The sequence below is a fragment of the Mauremys mutica genome, chromosome 1 (genome assembly GCF_020497125.1).
Source record: "Mauremys mutica isolate MM-2020 ecotype Southern chromosome 1, ASM2049712v1, whole genome shotgun sequence".
NCBI lineage: Eukaryota > Metazoa > Chordata > Testudines > Geoemydidae > Mauremys > Mauremys mutica.
In genome coordinates, this window is record NC_059072.1 from 187,293,091 (window position 1) to 187,310,404 (window position 17,314).

At 43.7% G+C, this 17,314-nt stretch overlaps 1 protein-coding gene across 3 annotated transcripts in view; it reads right to left on the minus strand.

Moving 5' to 3' along the window:
• The window catches only part of SAMSN1 (SAM domain, SH3 domain and nuclear localization signals 1), a 119,743-nt gene that overhangs the window by 55,323 nt on the left and 47,106 nt on the right, over nt 1–17,314 (minus strand). For all 3 annotated transcript variants that reach the window (XM_045010777.1, XM_045010784.1, XM_045010795.1), the window contains exons 6-9: nt 14,032–14,108; nt 10,910–10,978; nt 9,189–9,315; nt 7,600–7,976 (exon numbers count right to left, since the gene is read on the minus strand). In XM_045010777.1, the coding sequence (XP_044866712.1) occupies nt 7,600–7,976; nt 9,189–9,315; nt 10,910–10,978; nt 14,032–14,108 (650 nt within the window). The remainder of the gene's footprint in view (nt 1–7,599; nt 7,977–9,188; nt 9,316–10,909; nt 10,979–14,031; nt 14,109–17,314) is intronic.

A 17,314-nucleotide genomic window follows, 5' to 3' on the forward strand; every position in this document is an offset into this window, starting at 1 on the left:
ACCCCACTGGCCTGGGTCTGTCACAGTACCTGTATAAGAATGCATCCCTGAGCATTTGTCTTTGTCTGGTTTAGGGGGCAGTGGCCACTGACTGAGCTGATCCATTGTCAGGGAGCACATATGTACTAGCAGAACTGTAGACATCTGAGCTAGAGACTGCGTTTTGTTTGACAAAAAACCTGGCCGGGTGCCTTCGTACCTTATTAGAGTCTGTGGTCATTCGGCGGTTTGCTCAAGATCTGCTGTGCCAGCTATCTGCGCAGAGCTGGGACAGCACACAGGGAGAACACACCTACACGCAGCCGACTGTTATCATCATTGAACAGAACAGAGCACCATGCCAGTGATGTCTGACGACAGGATGTGTTTTGAGTTTGGACCAAAATCCAAAAGCAGGCAAATTGTACGTGCCTTTGGATTGTGCAATAGATATTCTAGACATGTCCCCTGCTCCCATCAGATCACCATCACACTTTGCAGTCCAGGACATCATGAAGGCATTAGTCACTTAATTCTGTGGCTAGGACACAGGGCGAGAGGCTGGGTTGAAGGCACAAGGAGGGTGATCATGAGGAATGGGAGAGTTTAGCTAGGATTTTAGTGGGTTTGAATAAAAAACAATTATCATAATGAGTCTGTAGAGAGCCTTTAGCCAGGAATTAACAAAAACTAGTTAGAGGGACAGTGGGATAGTTTCCACCCACAAACAACCCAGTCAAATAAGCATGGCACAGAAATACAACACAAACACCTAACATCATCCTGACTGTTTTCTCTGTCGTAGCCCTGGCAACCACACTTCAGATTGTGTGTCTTTTAGATTGTAAACTGATTTGGGCAGAGACTGTGGGCCAGATTCTCAGCTGGTATAAATCAGCATAGCTCCTATGAAACCACAGATTTACACCTCATAGACTCATAGAATACCAGAGTTAGAAGGGACCTCAGGAGGTCATCTAGTTCAACCTCCTGCTCCAAGCAGGACCAATCCCCAGAAAGATTTTGGCCCCAGATCCCTACATGACCCCCTCAAGGACTGAACTCACAACCCTGGGTTTAGCAGACCAATGCTCAAACCACTAAAATCTAGCCCTTTTTCCTGTGTAGAGTTTAGCATGTTTTGGTGCTATTGTAATAAAAATAAGTAATAGCCACAGCTCAGAAATATTAGCTACTTCCTGAAATTAGGATAACTACAGTTATCATAATAATACCCAGCTCTTTAGTTATCCAATTTTAAAATGTATATTTCAGAAAAGATCTTCTTAGATTTCCCAATATGACAGTTACATGCATGCCAATTAAGAATTCTAAATTTAATCTGGAATTGTTTTTGAAGTGACAGGCAGGCCTGTAGCCATCAAAAGGGATAAGATGTGTAAAAAAAACCCAAACCAATTTGATGGCCCTTTATCTTACAAAAATAGCACACCCAAAAAACTATAAAAAGCCCACAGTTCTGCTCAGCAGGAAACACCAACTTGTCTGCAATGATATAGAAATATTTCTCTTAAATGTCCCCTGGGTTTGAGACAGCCAAAAAGCAGAACTGGAAGCTTTCGACTTCCTAAAATAAATTTTGCAGCACAACTGCATATTCTTTTCTCTGTTTGTTCATTACTGGATGCTCTGCACCCACTACAATGACCTGGAGGATAATGATCGGGTCACTGGTCACCACAAGATAGCCAGGGGCCCACATCAGAACTTAACTAATAGGTAGCACCTAGAAGAACCATTATGAGCAGGAACAGTAAGTATGCACTGCTGTAGTGTCAGTCCCAGGATATTACAGAGACAAGAAGGGTGAGGTAATATCTTTTATTGGAACAACTTCTGTTGGTGTTGACAAGCTTTCCAACTTACACAGAGCCCTTCTTCAGGTCTGGGACATGTACTTAGGCCTTGTCTACACTGCCACTTTACAGCGCTGAAACTTTCTTGTTCAGGAGTGTGAAAAAACACACTCCAAGCAATTCAAGTTTCAGCGCTGAAAAGTGGCAGTGTAGACAGTGCACCAGCACTGGTAGCTACTCCCCTCGTGGGGGTGGTTTTTTTACAATTCTTGGAGAGCTCTCTCCCAGTGCTGATGCCGTGACTACACAGCCACGTTAGAGCACTGCTTTACGTTGTTAGTGAAGACATACCCTGAGAGTGCCACAGATAAATATAAGATGGAACAAATTGTTAACACATATTGCAATGGACCATTCAAGGTGAAGTGGCCAATTAACACCTCTCCAGTCACAGGGGGGGAAAAGGAGAAAAAGCTTGTAGGGGTGTGTGTGTGTGTGGGGGGGGCGCTCTGGTATTTAGTGGGTTACAGATTGTTGTAATAAGCCATAAATCCAATGTCTCTGTTCAGTCCATGGTTTTTAGTATCTAGCAGAGTTATGAATTTAAGCTCCCAGGTTTGTCTTTTGAAAGTGTTGTGCAGCTTTCCTTTGAGAATGAGGACTGAGAAGTCAGATATAGAGTGATCGCTTTGTGAAGTGGTCAGCCACAGGTCATGTAGTATCTTTGTCTTATCATTTTTCTGTGAGAGTTCATTTGAGAGTGTATTGATTGTCTGGTTTCACCCACATAGTTGTTATTGGGGCACATAGTGTATTGGATGTTGTGATAGGTTTGTGTAGAACTCATGGATCTTGAAAGGTGTGTTGTGAGAGACACTGGTCATTGTAGCAGCAGTGATACATATACCGGTTTTGCATCATGGACAAAAGTGACAAACAGGAGACAATGCCAGAGTGCAAGTAAAAAAGCTGGAGGAAGCAGCCAAGAACTTGCTGCAGGGGGTGTTGGGGGGCGAGAGCCAGGAAGAAGAGCATGATTGCAGCTGACGTCTGGGAGATGGGGAAGAATAAGCCACTGTTGTAATAACCGGGACCTAATAAATTTACACAGTGGACCACACCATCTTTCACAACAATGTACATGGTATGTATGACATTCTGTACTTCAAAGTAGCACCCCGGAACCCCCATAGTAACTACTGGCATACAGTTATGCTGTGTTTTATACAAAGTATGCCTTATATATATATATAAATATTACTGAAATCTATTGTGAGATCAGGAACACCCACAAGCCAGTCATTCAGCTGCATCAAAGGAGTAGCCATCAATAGTCAGACAGGTGATTAACAGCTCATCAATACACAATCCACTATTCTAGAAACTTCTCGGAGAAGGCACGTACACCGTGGGGGTGGACTAACTCACTTCACAACAAATATCTTTCCAGCAAGCTTGAAGAAAGCATAAAAGAGAAGTGATATCATCACTTGGCCTCACTCTGCCCCCTCATCTCAATACCCAGAAACACATCTGGAAGACAAAGAGTTTAAACTAGGGAAGTTTGGTCCCAGGCTGGAAAAGAGTCCCAGTCTGTATATTGAGAAACTGTAACCTGCTTGTACCAAATGTCAGGGTGAGAAAAGCTGCATAATTTAACTCTTGCATAGACTAAAAGTTTAGGATTTAGAATCAATGTTTCTGTCTTTATTTCCTAAGGTAACAAAGTTTGACCTTTAAACCTACCATTTATAATCACTTCAAATCTATCTTTCTGTAGATAATAAATCTGTTTTATATTTTACCTAAAACAGTGTCTTCTTGTTGAAGTGCTTGGGAAATCTCAGCTCAGTTTACAAAGGCTGGTGTATGTCCTCTCCACATTGAGGGAAGGGCAGACTGGGTAATGAACTTATATTGGCCAGGCTTCTGACCAGGGCAAAGTACAGTTCTGGGGTGCCAGGCTGGGAAGCTGGGGGGAATTGCCTGGTGTCTCTTTATTGTTGGTTCATGAGTGGCTGGGAGATCATTCATGTAACATAGTTGGGTATGTCCCTACCTGTGGATGGCTGTGTACGGGTAGTGCCTGTCAGAGGCTTGTAACTTGACATCAGCATCACAGTGTGAGGGCCAGTCCATGTTGGTGGGAAAGTGGAGTCAGCAGTCCCACAGTCCAGGTTTCACCCCGGGGACCCGGTCACAGTACGCTAGCCACACAGCTGTCTGAAAACTTCTGGTCTACCACAATACTCATGATAGCACCCCACATGATGGTCCATTACAATGTCTTATAAAGGTTACCCAGCCAAGAATATATTAGTATCGCAAGTGTGACATTAGAAGGATATACTTCAAAGAAATACCTGGGCTATTGTTTTGTCCAAGTCCAAGATCAAAATACTTCTATAAATAAATAAATAGTATAACATATTTTGTAAAGCAATTATTTTATCCTGTATTGAATACAGTGTATGGGACTATGTTAAAAAATACCAAACAACAAAACTTTTGTGTTTTTTTTAACAACTGGAGGCTAGCCGTAGTGCTATGATCACTGCTTTCCGGATGTGGCACTTCTAAGTAGACGATTGTCCTGTCTGGATAGCAAGATTTCTAAATTTTTGATAGCACAAGAAGAGTTTCTAGTAATCCACAAAGTGTTAAGAAAAGTCTAAGCCACAAACAACTGACGTAGTCTTTTGCTGGTGGAATAGCTTGAGAAAGAGCGAGAGAGCCAAAAAAAGGAACTCCCACCCTCATAAAGGTTAAGTGCTTATTTAGCTGGCATCTGATCATTATTTCCCCTTGTTTTTCAGCTGACACTTAACATTACAATGTTTTACACTGGGCTGTACCACTCATTTCTCTACTTGACACACTTTGAAGTAGTGTTGCGTGCAGCACTGTGTCTATAGGTACCTTTTAATTTTTGCAGAATCATTCAGTACATCTTTTAAGTATACTAAACTTTCTCTTAAGGAGGAAGGAATAATAGATCCTATGAATAACATCTTTCCAGGACGCACGCTGATATCAATAATTGCTCACAGAAACCATTTGAGATTCCAAAAAGCTACAAAAGTGGTTTGTTGTCCCCAGCAAAATTTAGCTCTATTTCCCATTATAGTTTCAATGGGAAAACAATGCAGAAAAACGCTCTGTGTCTACGTTAACTCGTGTGGAAGAGGCACAGATGGTGCTTTAGCTATAGACTGATAATGAAGCTATTCATCCATGTGGTTGTATATTACATTATTACAGAACTGAAATCTGAAAGTGCTCTGATGCTACATAATGAGCCTTCATATAATAATAAAGCTGGAGACACTACATGAGATCCCAGTTCTCTCTCTCTCTCTCTCTCTGACACCCACAGAGGAAAGAATCGGAGCAAGGCATGCTTCTACTATGGACTGAATTAGGAAGGACACGGGAAAATTTAGCTAGAGGAGTTTGAGGGGTTCCATGTGGTTGGGATTTCTCTATGATTTAGTGGTTGTGAGAGATCTCAATGGATAGAATGGGTCAGTGAGGTGCAGATTTGCTGTGACAGAAGATGAGTATCCTTTGTTGTCCGTCTTAGAGCTGCTTATTCTGGCACCCAGTTGTAGCACTTTGAAGGCCATCTTAAAATGGCTGAGAAGATACAACAATGCTGCCATGCATGGGGATGAGAAGAATTGGGAAGAGAGGCACTTGGTTTTGAAACTTGAGGTAGTGGGTAGGAAGAGACAATGCAGGAGAAGTAGTCAGAAGAGAAAACCTGGAGTGAGTTAGTCTTGGTTCCATTGGGGTTTTTTGTTCCTTATCTCTCAGGAAGGTGTCAGATTGAGATTCATGTCTTCCTTTCATGCTGACTAATGAGACCACTGTTTAATTAGGCACCAACCATTCATGATTTAAGTAAAGCTGAGGTCCCCAAGTTTGCGTACATAACCAAGGCGTGGTTGGATGACACTGCATCCAACCTAAAATGTAGGTACTCTCCCATCCCCAAACTAGATCAGAGACAGCATGTCTATTTGAAATGAGTCCTGGAAACTTATTCTTGCATGTAGAGTGTTCCCCTTCCCCTCCTCCTGCCCCATTAAAGCAGGGCACAACCACATCTATTTTAGTACTACAGTTACTTCAGTCTGTCTGTTCCACCTCACACTTGACCAAAGGCAGGAGAATATTAGCCAAGCCAGGCCAATAAAACTAAAACTCCTTAACTATAAATTGAGTTGATGGCAATATTTTCAAATAGACTATTTTTACTGTTATAGATAAATCATCGAAATTGCCATCCACTTCATCCCTAAATCTGATCCCTTCACATGCAAAACAGACACTTCTGGCATCTACTGATTCTTGAAAAGCAAAACCGAAAATCTAATCCTTGTAATCTTTTTCTGAGCTGGTTGGTAGGATGCAGATGGAGAGAATGAGATGTCTCGCCCTCTTCTATAATCTGAATCTAAAGAGTCTAAACCCACAAAGATAAATTAAAATCAGGGAGAAAACTATTAATTAAGAAAGCAGATGGCTCAACAACCCCACCCCCCAACAAAAAAGTGAAATAAAAAACAACTCTTGTTGGCACTTGATCTTGACGCTGGCTGGACAAATCTCACCAGGGTAAAGAATACCACCACCACAGTGTTTGTGTGAAAAGTTAAACAGAATTTTTTGAAAGGACACTGATGTTTCCACCATATGTTCATATTAAGTGAGGCGTGTCCACAGCATTCCCAACAAAAAAATGTATTGAAGGCAAAATGGGAAAACCTCACATTGTCTTCAATATAATCCAAAACAAGGCTGAAGTCTTTGCTCTAACATTTCAGTTACCTGGGTATCCCTCTGGCCACTGCACCAGCTGATGGCAGCAGCAGCCTCTGCTCCCTCAGGGTTGTGCTCACTGCATATTGAGAACCAGACTCTACCCCGAGTGCAATAGAAGTAAATAGGCATGGCACAGTGAAGGTTAGAGGCCACTGTTTGGCTCTTCCCAGCACCTCTTTCGGAAAATAGTAGCTCTGTAGATGCTAGCAGGGAACAATCCCTACTCTGTGGAAAGCGCAGGAGCTGAAATTTGAAGGGAAGGGAAAGGAAGGGAAGGCTCCCGGCACCATTCCATCCCCATGCAATCCAGGCACATGCTGGGCCTTTGAAGCCTTAAACAACCCTTAAAACAATTTTTAAAAAGCTTATTCCAAATGGAGATCAAACTCTGTGTCTCTAGCACTGGCTGCATGAATCCCCGAGAGCCACAAAAGTTTCCTCAAAATCAAGTCTCTCCTGATACAAAGGGCACAAACATTATCACTGGCAATTGCACCGCTTGCTGATATTCCTCTGGATAGAATTTTGGAGCTCATTACTAGTATCGCAGTGACTGCTAAGGGCCTGACCCAAACCCCATTAAGTCAATAGAAAGGCTCCCATGACGTCAGTGGGCTTTGGATCACGCCGTATGAGAATGTCTAAAGGACCCAATATACTGTTGTACAGACATATAAAAAGATCCTAAGTTTAAACACCCTGGTAGATCACACAGTGCTGTAAAATATTAAAATGCTACACCATTGGTATTTATGTTGTTGCAAGTTGTATATCCTGGACCAAATCCAAACTTGGTGTAAGTGGGCGTAACTCAAATGGAGTTCACCTGTTCACATCAGATCTGAATCTGACCTTTTGAATTTCCCCTCTCATTATTTCACTTTTGATAACCAGGTGCTAAATTTTAGTGACCCTTATGCTGATGTTCAATAAGTTTCCGCTGCTGACACATTTAACTGCAAAGGAAACCACTTACCCATGAATATGGAAGATCCACATCAGTGACGGAGCAAGTAAGATGCGGATGATGAGAACAACAAGTACAATTTTCCCATTTTTCTATTTTTGAGATCACGAAATCACATGGGCAGAGCTGATTATTGGGAAAGGGCTTCCAGTCACTCCATAGCTGAAATTCAGTTTCTGAATGGATGGAAATATTTCCTATATTGCTCAGTCTGGAAGTATAAGATCTTCCCAACGAAGCAGAAATAAAATCTGCTCTAGTCTCAGTTTCTTCCTTTCGCCTAGCATTGTCTTTCCAGACCTTCTTTTCCTGGGACTTGGTTAGTTTCATGCAGGAAATCAGTGCTTCCTCCTCCTCTTCAGAGAGACAGGAGTCTTGAGGTGGATCTTTAAGAATTGAAAAGATTTTCTTTTTACAACATGTTGCATTTGCAGTCAGAATGTTTGCTACCACTTGAAATGTTGCCCAATGAGTTGTATATACTGAAAGCAATAAAAAACTCTATAAACTCAAAGAATAATGGCAATTAGAGAGATAGAAAAGACCGATTAATCGGTCAAGGACTTTATCCTCTAGAGCCAAAGCAGGATTTATTTTCCATTTGATAAAATGTCTTGCTGCTCCCTCAGAAGCCTGGAGAATTTTGCTGGTTCCCCAGGGCATTATAATGGTAATTTCTGCATTGAATATGGTGACTTCATTAAACAAACCTCATTGTGATACAATACTCACACAATGCATGAGTTTGGTTTAGGAGACTAATTGACAGAGACCAGAATATTTTCCTGAATAATTCACCTACTCATAGTCTATGCATGGAAATCTCAAAGTAGCTGCTGAACCCTGAATCTCCTCATGTGGTTTCACTGCATCACTGATCCGGCTGAGGCAGTAGTTCATTAAAAGGTCTCAACTCATTTTGCTGGGATTAGTTTAAAAATAACCCTATACATAAATGCACCATATGCCTACGCTAATGCGTGCACTTTAGACTAAGAACGGCTACACAATCTGATCGGTGATCTGGTGAAAGCACTTGAAAATAACCTGAGTTCAGCATCAGCTTTAGAATACCTGCTTGGCATCAACTTTGGGATACTCCAAGCAATCAGGTGTGTTGCAACAATAACCTACTTTTTGTGTCACAGATTGTTGTGTTCTCTAGCACCTCCTACTGCCATTGACTCAAGGACTGATAAACATCATCTTTTCTTCTGTGCATTTTGCCTTCTTCATGTAAAGTGTGAGATAAAGCTGAGAAACTTGATATAAAACACAATGGCCCCAAGACGAAAGCCTGGGTGTTCTATTCAGCTATTTAGGATAACTCCCCACAAGCCCCCTCAGTTGCAAGAAACAGTATTTATTACTAAATATAAACTGATGTAATGGGAAATAATTCTCCACATATCACCTGTGTTATGATATCATTGCAGTGCAGTGACATTTGGTATGGCATCTAAGGTGTTGAAAGGAGCATCTCGAGTGACTTTGAATGACAGCCCAGCCCAGATCAAAGCAAGATCATTTATACCTTTGTTCAGTAAAGTGACATTTTCCAAATGTGTGCGAGTACACTAAAATGGCTCTTTACTTACTGAGAGGTATCAAAACATGTTTGACATCATCCAAACTATGTATACTGGCTTTCTTGGTTCGGACCAATTTCTGCAATCGTTTTAATGTTCCCGTTGATTCAGCTTTATTATCGTCTGATTCTGGAACCTAATTGAAAAACAAAATAAAAATGAGAATAAATAATAAACATTATAATGTACTACACAGGTGTTCTATTGTTGATTTTGAGAAGCAAGGAAGTTCAGCATCATAGCCAAGCACTTTGGATCAGTGAACAAGATGAGGATTATTAATCATCTCTGCAATGGCTTTGGAAGGCGAGTCTCGAGCGGCACGTTTGAGGTCCTATATGTGATGACAAGAGGGCAACCTGAGAAAAAAATTCACAGGAAAATCAGGAGACCCATCAGTCCTAGATCTGTGCGCATGCTGCTCACCTTTATGGCTCCCAAATATCACAGCCCTCAAATTACATATGATGATTCTGAATGGTGTGGAAATGTCCACAAAACTGATGAATATCACCAGGCAAAAGGAAGGAAAGCAGACATTGTGATTTTTTTCTGCTTTTTAAAAACCCCTAGTTTTTGATCCAAAAAAAGTTTTGACAGAAAATATTTGTCCAACCCTTTTAATGAGCTTTAATGCCTTTTAGCACTAGATGATGCTGAGAACCAGTGATACCTTGTAAAGGTGACTTGAAAAGAAGTTCTCAAAACTGGGTTTGTGCCGAGATGCGGAAGTTTTTAAATGTTTATTTTTCCCAGGGCTGCCTCGGGGGGGAGGAGGAGGAGGAGGCAGGAAGGAAGTTGGGCAGTTTGGCTCAGGCCCCGGGCTCCACAGGGCCCCCCACGAGAATATAGTATTCTATAGTATTGCAACTTTTTTTATGGAAGGGGCCCCTGAAATTGCTTTGCCCCAGGCCCCCTGAATCCTCTGGGCGGCCCTGATTACAAATGATTAATTGCCAATGCTGATGTTATCAGCAAGTAATTCACAGACCTTGTTGCACTCTCCCCACCAATTAAGTCACACATCGAAGTTCCTTCCTGCTTCCTCATATGCATAATCCTCCACGCCAAGACAAAGACAGAATAGGAGGTCGGGTCTGCATCATTTCTGCCAACACAGTCTAATTAAAGCACAGTGGTAGTTACGTAAGGATTGAGCTTGAGAGATTTGGCATGCCTTCAGCTCTCACTTTGGTGCAGGAAATGTAGGATGAGGCACTTACAGAGCACAAGCATTCACACAGTACAGAGTAGCATCCAACAACAGCCATCGTAAAGGAGGCACAACATACACTCATTTCAGATTTCAAAAATATTGCTCAATGGATCAACCTCACAATGCTTGTCAATAGAGATTTCCACACTTTGAATGCCAGCAGTTCAGATATTGGTGTGTTGAGCCCTGAAACTGCTGGTGCAGCAGAAAGGCAGCAGCAACCCTGACCTTGCTATTTTAACCCTGGGCCTCAACCTTCCATTTGGCCCAGCTAAGCAGGGCTGATGGTGGGGGCAACAGATGTGTGGTTCCATGAGGAAAGAACACCTAAGAGGAATTAGAAATTCTGTTTCCATAAAGGATATAATGACTGTCACTAATACTGTAGATCTGGAAAGAGGGCTTTCAAAATTTTGAGATCTGAAATCCAGTGAAAGAAATCATAGTCAAACTATCCACTCTTGCAGAACATTCTCATCTGAGGAAAAATACAAAAGTTCTCATCACAACTCACCATTTCACTGTTACTGGGCTCAGTCAGACCGTGAACTCGAGGTGGAATCCACTGTTCATAAGTCATCACCTTGACCATAAGGAAAAAAAACCCAATAGTTAGTATATGAAAAAACATGAATGTAACAGCAAGTGTTATAAAACAAAAATACAAGCTCTCCAAGTTGTACTGCCCATGTATAAAAACTGTATCTGACACTTCAGCATTTTGGATCTGCCAGAAGGCAGTTTGGCATTGTTTATTTCATCAATTGTCTCAGAACTAAGATTATTTTCCCTTTCTGCTGATTGTAAATTGGGTTCATCATTGCATATATGAGCAGATCAGGGGTTAGCCCACTGACCTAGTGACAGAGCTGTACATTGCCAGCTGGGATGCTCGGGTCTCGATTCTCCACCCTCCAGACTGTTAGGGGTTGGGAATGCTACAGAGTACCAGACTATTCTCAACAATGACTCCTCCAACTGATGTAGGAATGGCACTAATAGATTTCCAAAGACTGTCTCCGTCAGGCCTCTTTAGCTGGAAGGCTAGCGGGTGAGAATGAAGAACCTTGAGGGTGTGAGTTTGAATAGGGTTAAAAATGCAGAAGGAATGGAAGGATTCTCAGAAGTCTACGAAGTAAGAAAATAACAGACCACATGCTTTTATCATGTGTCCATAAACCACTCCTCTGGTCATAATGTCCCCATGATAGGAACATCATGGAGAAAACACTGATGCAGTCCCTGGTGGGCATGCCTGACAGTGCTTATAGCTTACCAGTGAAAGTAATGAATCTTAGCCCTCTTTCCTTCATGAATATGAATGACATTTTGAATGCTGAATGCAACCTAAGAATTTACATGAGAGATGAGGCATGAAACATTTTTGAAAATGTATTAGCCCAAAGACTATTACTTCATATTTTATATTCTTTCCAATATGCTACAACAGGTTTGAGCCATCAAGTGAGTGCTGCCAGAGAAGAACAAACAAGAACAAGGATATGAAAATAAATGCTGAGAGTAAAGCTTCCCTGAGATACTCTTTATAGTAAGCTATAATTATTGCAGGGCCATTCGTGCTGCTCAACCTCAAACTGTATTTCCTTTGCAAGCCCCTTTTTTTTCCACGGCTTTTCATGTAGTCCTGGAATAAAATCAGGCATCAAGTTGTAGGCTGAAGAGGGGGTTAAGTTTTAAAAGCATTCAGAGAAGTCTATTAGATTATTTTTAAAGTTGAGAGAGAGATAATAAAAGGTTTGCTTATTCTATTCACCATACCCACAATGTTGGGCTCTTCCAATTCAGGTCCTGGACAGAAAGTGGAAGTGAAAAATGATGAGAACAACATTTCAAAGATTTTAAAAAGGCAACTACATCAGTTTTACCCTGAGCCTCACTCACTCTCATGGATGGCAGGGGTACTAACCATCCAGTAAAGTTGTTATTCTAAAATAAATCCATAAAAAGGCCAATATTTTCAAAATCAGCCACTGGAGAAAAAAAATCACATCTTGCAGGTCTCAAACTGGCATCAAAACTTAGAGGTGCTCAGTCCCTCCAGCTTTCCTTGAGAGATCAAAACAAAAATAGAGGCAGCCCAAATTAGAGGCTAGTTTTTTGTGATGTTTCAAAGGCCTCTAGGAGACTTCTAGGCTCAAAGCAAAAATAAACCATGTCTTTTGTTCTGATGCCTGAGAAGGAGCCCCTAGGAATCCATCCAGGAAGCAACAAGAGACACCCCAGTTGCTGCTCCTCTGGGGTAGGGGAACAGTACCCTAGATCCCCCAAACTTATGGGAATGAGAGGAGAGGAAGAATTGTGGTGCACACCCCAAATCCTGTTGCACTGATGAGGGATGGCAGAGACCAGGGAAACTTCCTAATACTTAGCAGCAAGAGATGGAGGAAGAGAACAGAAAGCCCAGAGAGAAACAAGAGGGGAAGGGAGCCAACCCCCTCATCCTCCAGACCTGCTTTTAGTGGGAGACACTGGAATAAGACCCACTCCCTCTGCCAACAATATTGCCACAGAAGGGGCTCTGAGAGGAAGCAGAAGGAGGCAGGACCAAAACAGTTTTTCAGTCACCAATCTCCCTCTTCTTTCCAGGGACACCCTGACTTCTACTCACTGTAATGTGTCATGCTCTACCATGGGAGCTGAGCAGAGCACAGCTATAGGATGGATCTGACCTGCTCTGTGTACCATCCCCGCTGCCCTCAGGGTAGGAAATTGCAACTAAGATGCTCTTTCCTTTTAAGAGTAGCATTCCAGAACCAACGGGACTGTTCCTTGTAGGGTTTACTCCCAGTGGAGAAAGTGCACGTAGGAGCCTTCCATAGTGTTTATTGTTGGCATCCAGATGCACTACAGTATGGGGAAAAAAATCTACTGAAATCACAGGTTTTTAAGTTTTTGCATACGTTACATGCTTTGGAATATTTTGGGCCAGATCCTCAAGCTTGTGCAAGCTGGCGTAATTCCACTGAAGTCAAGGGAGCTAAGCCAATGTATACCTAATAAGGATCTGGCCCTTTAAGTGAAAACAGTGGAAGGGAAATTCTTGGTTGGAAGTGAAATAAAAGTGGGGAAAAAAAAGTTCTTGTGATTCCTGAGCCATCACTAGCTACACCTATTCCTCCTGTGCCACTCTGCTTCTCAGCTTGCACCAGCTGATGACAGGTTGTTAACTACTTTTATGTTATTATTATGCAGGCCCAAGGGTCAGACTTCCTTAATTGCTCATACTAGTGGGCTAATTAATGTAGTCTTTTGAAGAGGAGCGTCAGGAGAGACAGTACATGTTTACAGAAATTCAGAAAGCATTAGGACACATATACCAATGTGGAGTGTGCCAGATTGTTCTAAGCACTTAGCACAGGTCTTGTCAGATAAAATTCCAGTGTACTAATTTAACAGATACCTAGTCACTTTGAAAAACAAGTCTGTAAAGCATTAAAGCGCATATGGTTTGCATAATGAAAGTGGTATGTAACACAATTCATCATCTGATTCTTCCTTGAAACTCCACTTCCCAAATATAGATGCACATCAATTATAAAATCAAATAGATATAGGAAATATGCTATTTCTATGGATAGAGTATTAGATGCTGAATAGACAACATATTTCTTTTACCTGACATGTGGTTTCTTCTATCTTTTTTCCTTGCAGTAAGTGTATCCTATCCACGATAGAAAAATCTTCATTGCGCTCTGGAAAAAGATTAGGCATTTACTGACATAATTATAAGAAAGTCCATAGTGTTGCTTGTTTCCAGGCAATATAAGGTTTGAAACTCGCTAAATGTATTTAGCTATTTTTTGACCCTCCAAAGTTAATTTCACATCACTTAGGCCTGGTCCACACTAGGACTTTAATTCGAATTTAGCAGCGTTAATTCGAATTAACCGTGCACCCGTCCACACCAGGAAGCCATTTAATTCAACATAGAGGGCTCTTTAGTTCGAATTCTGTACTCCTCCCTGACGAGGGGAGTAGCGCTAAATTCGACATGGCTATGTTGAATTAGGCTAGGTGTGGACGGAAATCGACCTTAGTAGCTCCGGGAGCTATCCCACACTGCACCACTCTGTTGACGCTCTGGACAGCAGTCCGAGCTCGGATGCTCTGACCAGCCACACAGGAAAAGCCCCGGGAAAATTTGAATTCCTTTTCCAGTCTGGCCAGTTTGAATCTCATTTCCTGGTTGGACATCGGGGCGAGCTCAGCAGCACTGGCAATGATGCAGAGCTCTCCAGCAGAGGAGTCCAGGCAATCTCAGAATAGAAAGAGGGCCCCAGCATGGACTGACCGGGAAGTCTTGGATCTGATTGCTGTGTGGGGCGATGAGTCTGTGCTTTTGGAGCTGCGCTCCAACAAACGGAATGCAAAGACCTACGAGAAGGTCTCCAAAGCCATGGCACTCAGAGGATACAGCCGGGATGCAATGCAGTGCTGCGTGAAAGTCAAGGACCTGAGACAAGGCTACCAAAAAATCAAAGCGGCAAACGGACGCTCCGGAGCCCAGCCCCAGACATGCCGCTTCTACGAGGCACTGCATGCCATTCTCGGTGGGTCTGCCACAACCGCCCCACCAGTGTCCGTGGACTCTGACGATGGGATAGTGTCGACGGCCAGTTCCTCGGCGATGTTCGTGGACGGGGAAGATGAGGAAGGGTTTGAGGAGGACGAGGCAGGCGACAGCGCTTACATCGCTGATTTCTCCTGCATTTAAGTAGAGTGATTTGTGTACTATTAGTACTGGTTTTTGCTTCACTGTTCCTTTGCACAACAAGAAGCGTCACTTTACAGCCACGTGGTGGAGGCTGCAGAGTGGCAGCATACAGGGATCTTTCCCAGGGAAGAGCCGCGAGGGGGTGGAACAGGGGCAGAGTTTATGCTTTCAGGATTGCCTGCAGCAAGAGGACAGAGCTATACATTCACTTTTAAGCAACCAAAAGTCTTTGGCTTACCATGCTTGGTTGCTCCACGGATTCTGCTGTCCTGCCCCGCTTCTCTGATCTGCAGTGCGATACCCCAGGCAATGAAAGCGAATTCAGAAAAATCAAACTTTCCCTGAGTGAGTTCGCATGAGATAGGTGCTGTGCATGGTCTTGTTAAGAGACACTGATTAGACTATGTTCCTTGTTGGCAAACATGAATCTTTGTAAGGAATTCACTCCCTTTTTCCCATCACACAGCTGCAACTGTATCCCGACCTGCTCCAGCATGCCCCTCACAGAGGCTGGCGCAGATTAGGTGGCGCAAGAAAAGGACACGGGACAAGATGTTTGCTGAACTTATGGGCTGCTCCCGAGCCCAGGCGGACCAGCAGAGCCAGTGGAGGGAGAACCTCACTCAGCAGCAGCGCTCACACAGAGAACGGGAGGACAGATGGCGTCAGGAGGACCAGCAGGCAACTCAAACACTGCTTGGACTAATGAGGGAGCAAACGGACACGCTCAGGTGCTTTGTCGATGTTCTGCAGGACCGCAGGCAGGAGGACAGAGCCCCCCTGCACTGTATCTGCAACCGCCCTCCCCCGCCACAAAGTCCAATACCCCCCTCACCCAATATAACCAGAAGGAGGGGCGCGAGGGGCCATGAAAACTGTCACTGCACCCCAGCAGAGAGCTCAATTACCCAAAAGCTCTCAGTCCATAAATTTTGAAAAGTCCCTACCTTTCTGGCTCACCCAAGCCCAAATCCCAGTTTCATCCCCCAAATGTGTTGTTGAGTATTAAAAGTAGTTTGCTGTTAATTACTGTTTCCGCCATGTTTCTTTGCAGAAGACTTTGTGTGAAGGGCGGGGGGGGGGGGGTTGTAATTGCATAGGACATTCACCATTACCAGGGTACAGACACGGGGGCAGGATCAACAGCAGGTCACACACAGTGTGCAGTCACTAGGCACCCTGGTCAGTCTGTGAGGTGTTTTTAATGTTCTGTTCATAGGCTGCAGGTGCCCTGCTCAAGGTATATTTGGAGGTGGGTCTCTGTCTGCTGCCCCAGGGTCCTAGCGCCTGCCAACCACAAATGGCAAGGCAGGCTGCCCTTACCCTGCCCTTCCACCACAGCCCTGAGCCTCTACAGTGCCCCAAACCCTCAGCCCCAGCCAGAGCCCTCATCCCCCTACACCTCCTCCCCCTTCCCACACACCCCTCACCCCTTACTACGCCCCCACCCCCAGCCCAGAGCCTGCACCCAAACTCCGTTCCAAACCCTGCACCCCTCACCCCTTCCTGCACACCCACCTGTAACCGTCCTCCCCCCAGAGACCGCTGTAGGAGCAGGAGCCTATCATTCCTGGAGTCTAGAAGCTGTCTCTACATCACTGCACACCCTACCCACCACAGTCTGCGTCCCTGTTTCAACCCTTTAATGTGAAGTCATTAGTAAAGACAAGCTTGTTAATTAAAAATGCTCCATTACCTTTATTTTTACACGGGTGTTGGAAGGGGGGAAACGTGGTGAACGGGGTATGTAAGCATAGAAAAAAGTAAGTGAAACAGGAGCAGGTTCAGCTTCTCTGTAAAGAAACAGAACTGTCACAGGTTACCCTGCTCGCTGAGGAACCTAGCTTTCAAAGCCTCCCGGATGCACACCGCTTCCCGCTGGGCTCTTCTAATTGCATGGGTGTCTGGCTGAGCATAATCAGCAGCCAGGCGATTTGCCTCAACCTCCCATCCCGCCATAAAGGTCTCCCCCTTGCTCTCACAGAGATTGTGGAGCACACAGCAAGCTGCAATAGCAATGGGGATATTGGTTTCGCTGAGATCTGAGCGAGTCAGTAAGCTCCTCAATCTCCTCTTGAGACGTCCGAAAGCACACTCCACCACCATTCTGCACTTGCTCAGCCGGTAGTTGAAGAGCTCCTTGTCAGTGTCCAAGGCGCCAGTATAGGGCTTCATGAGCCAGGG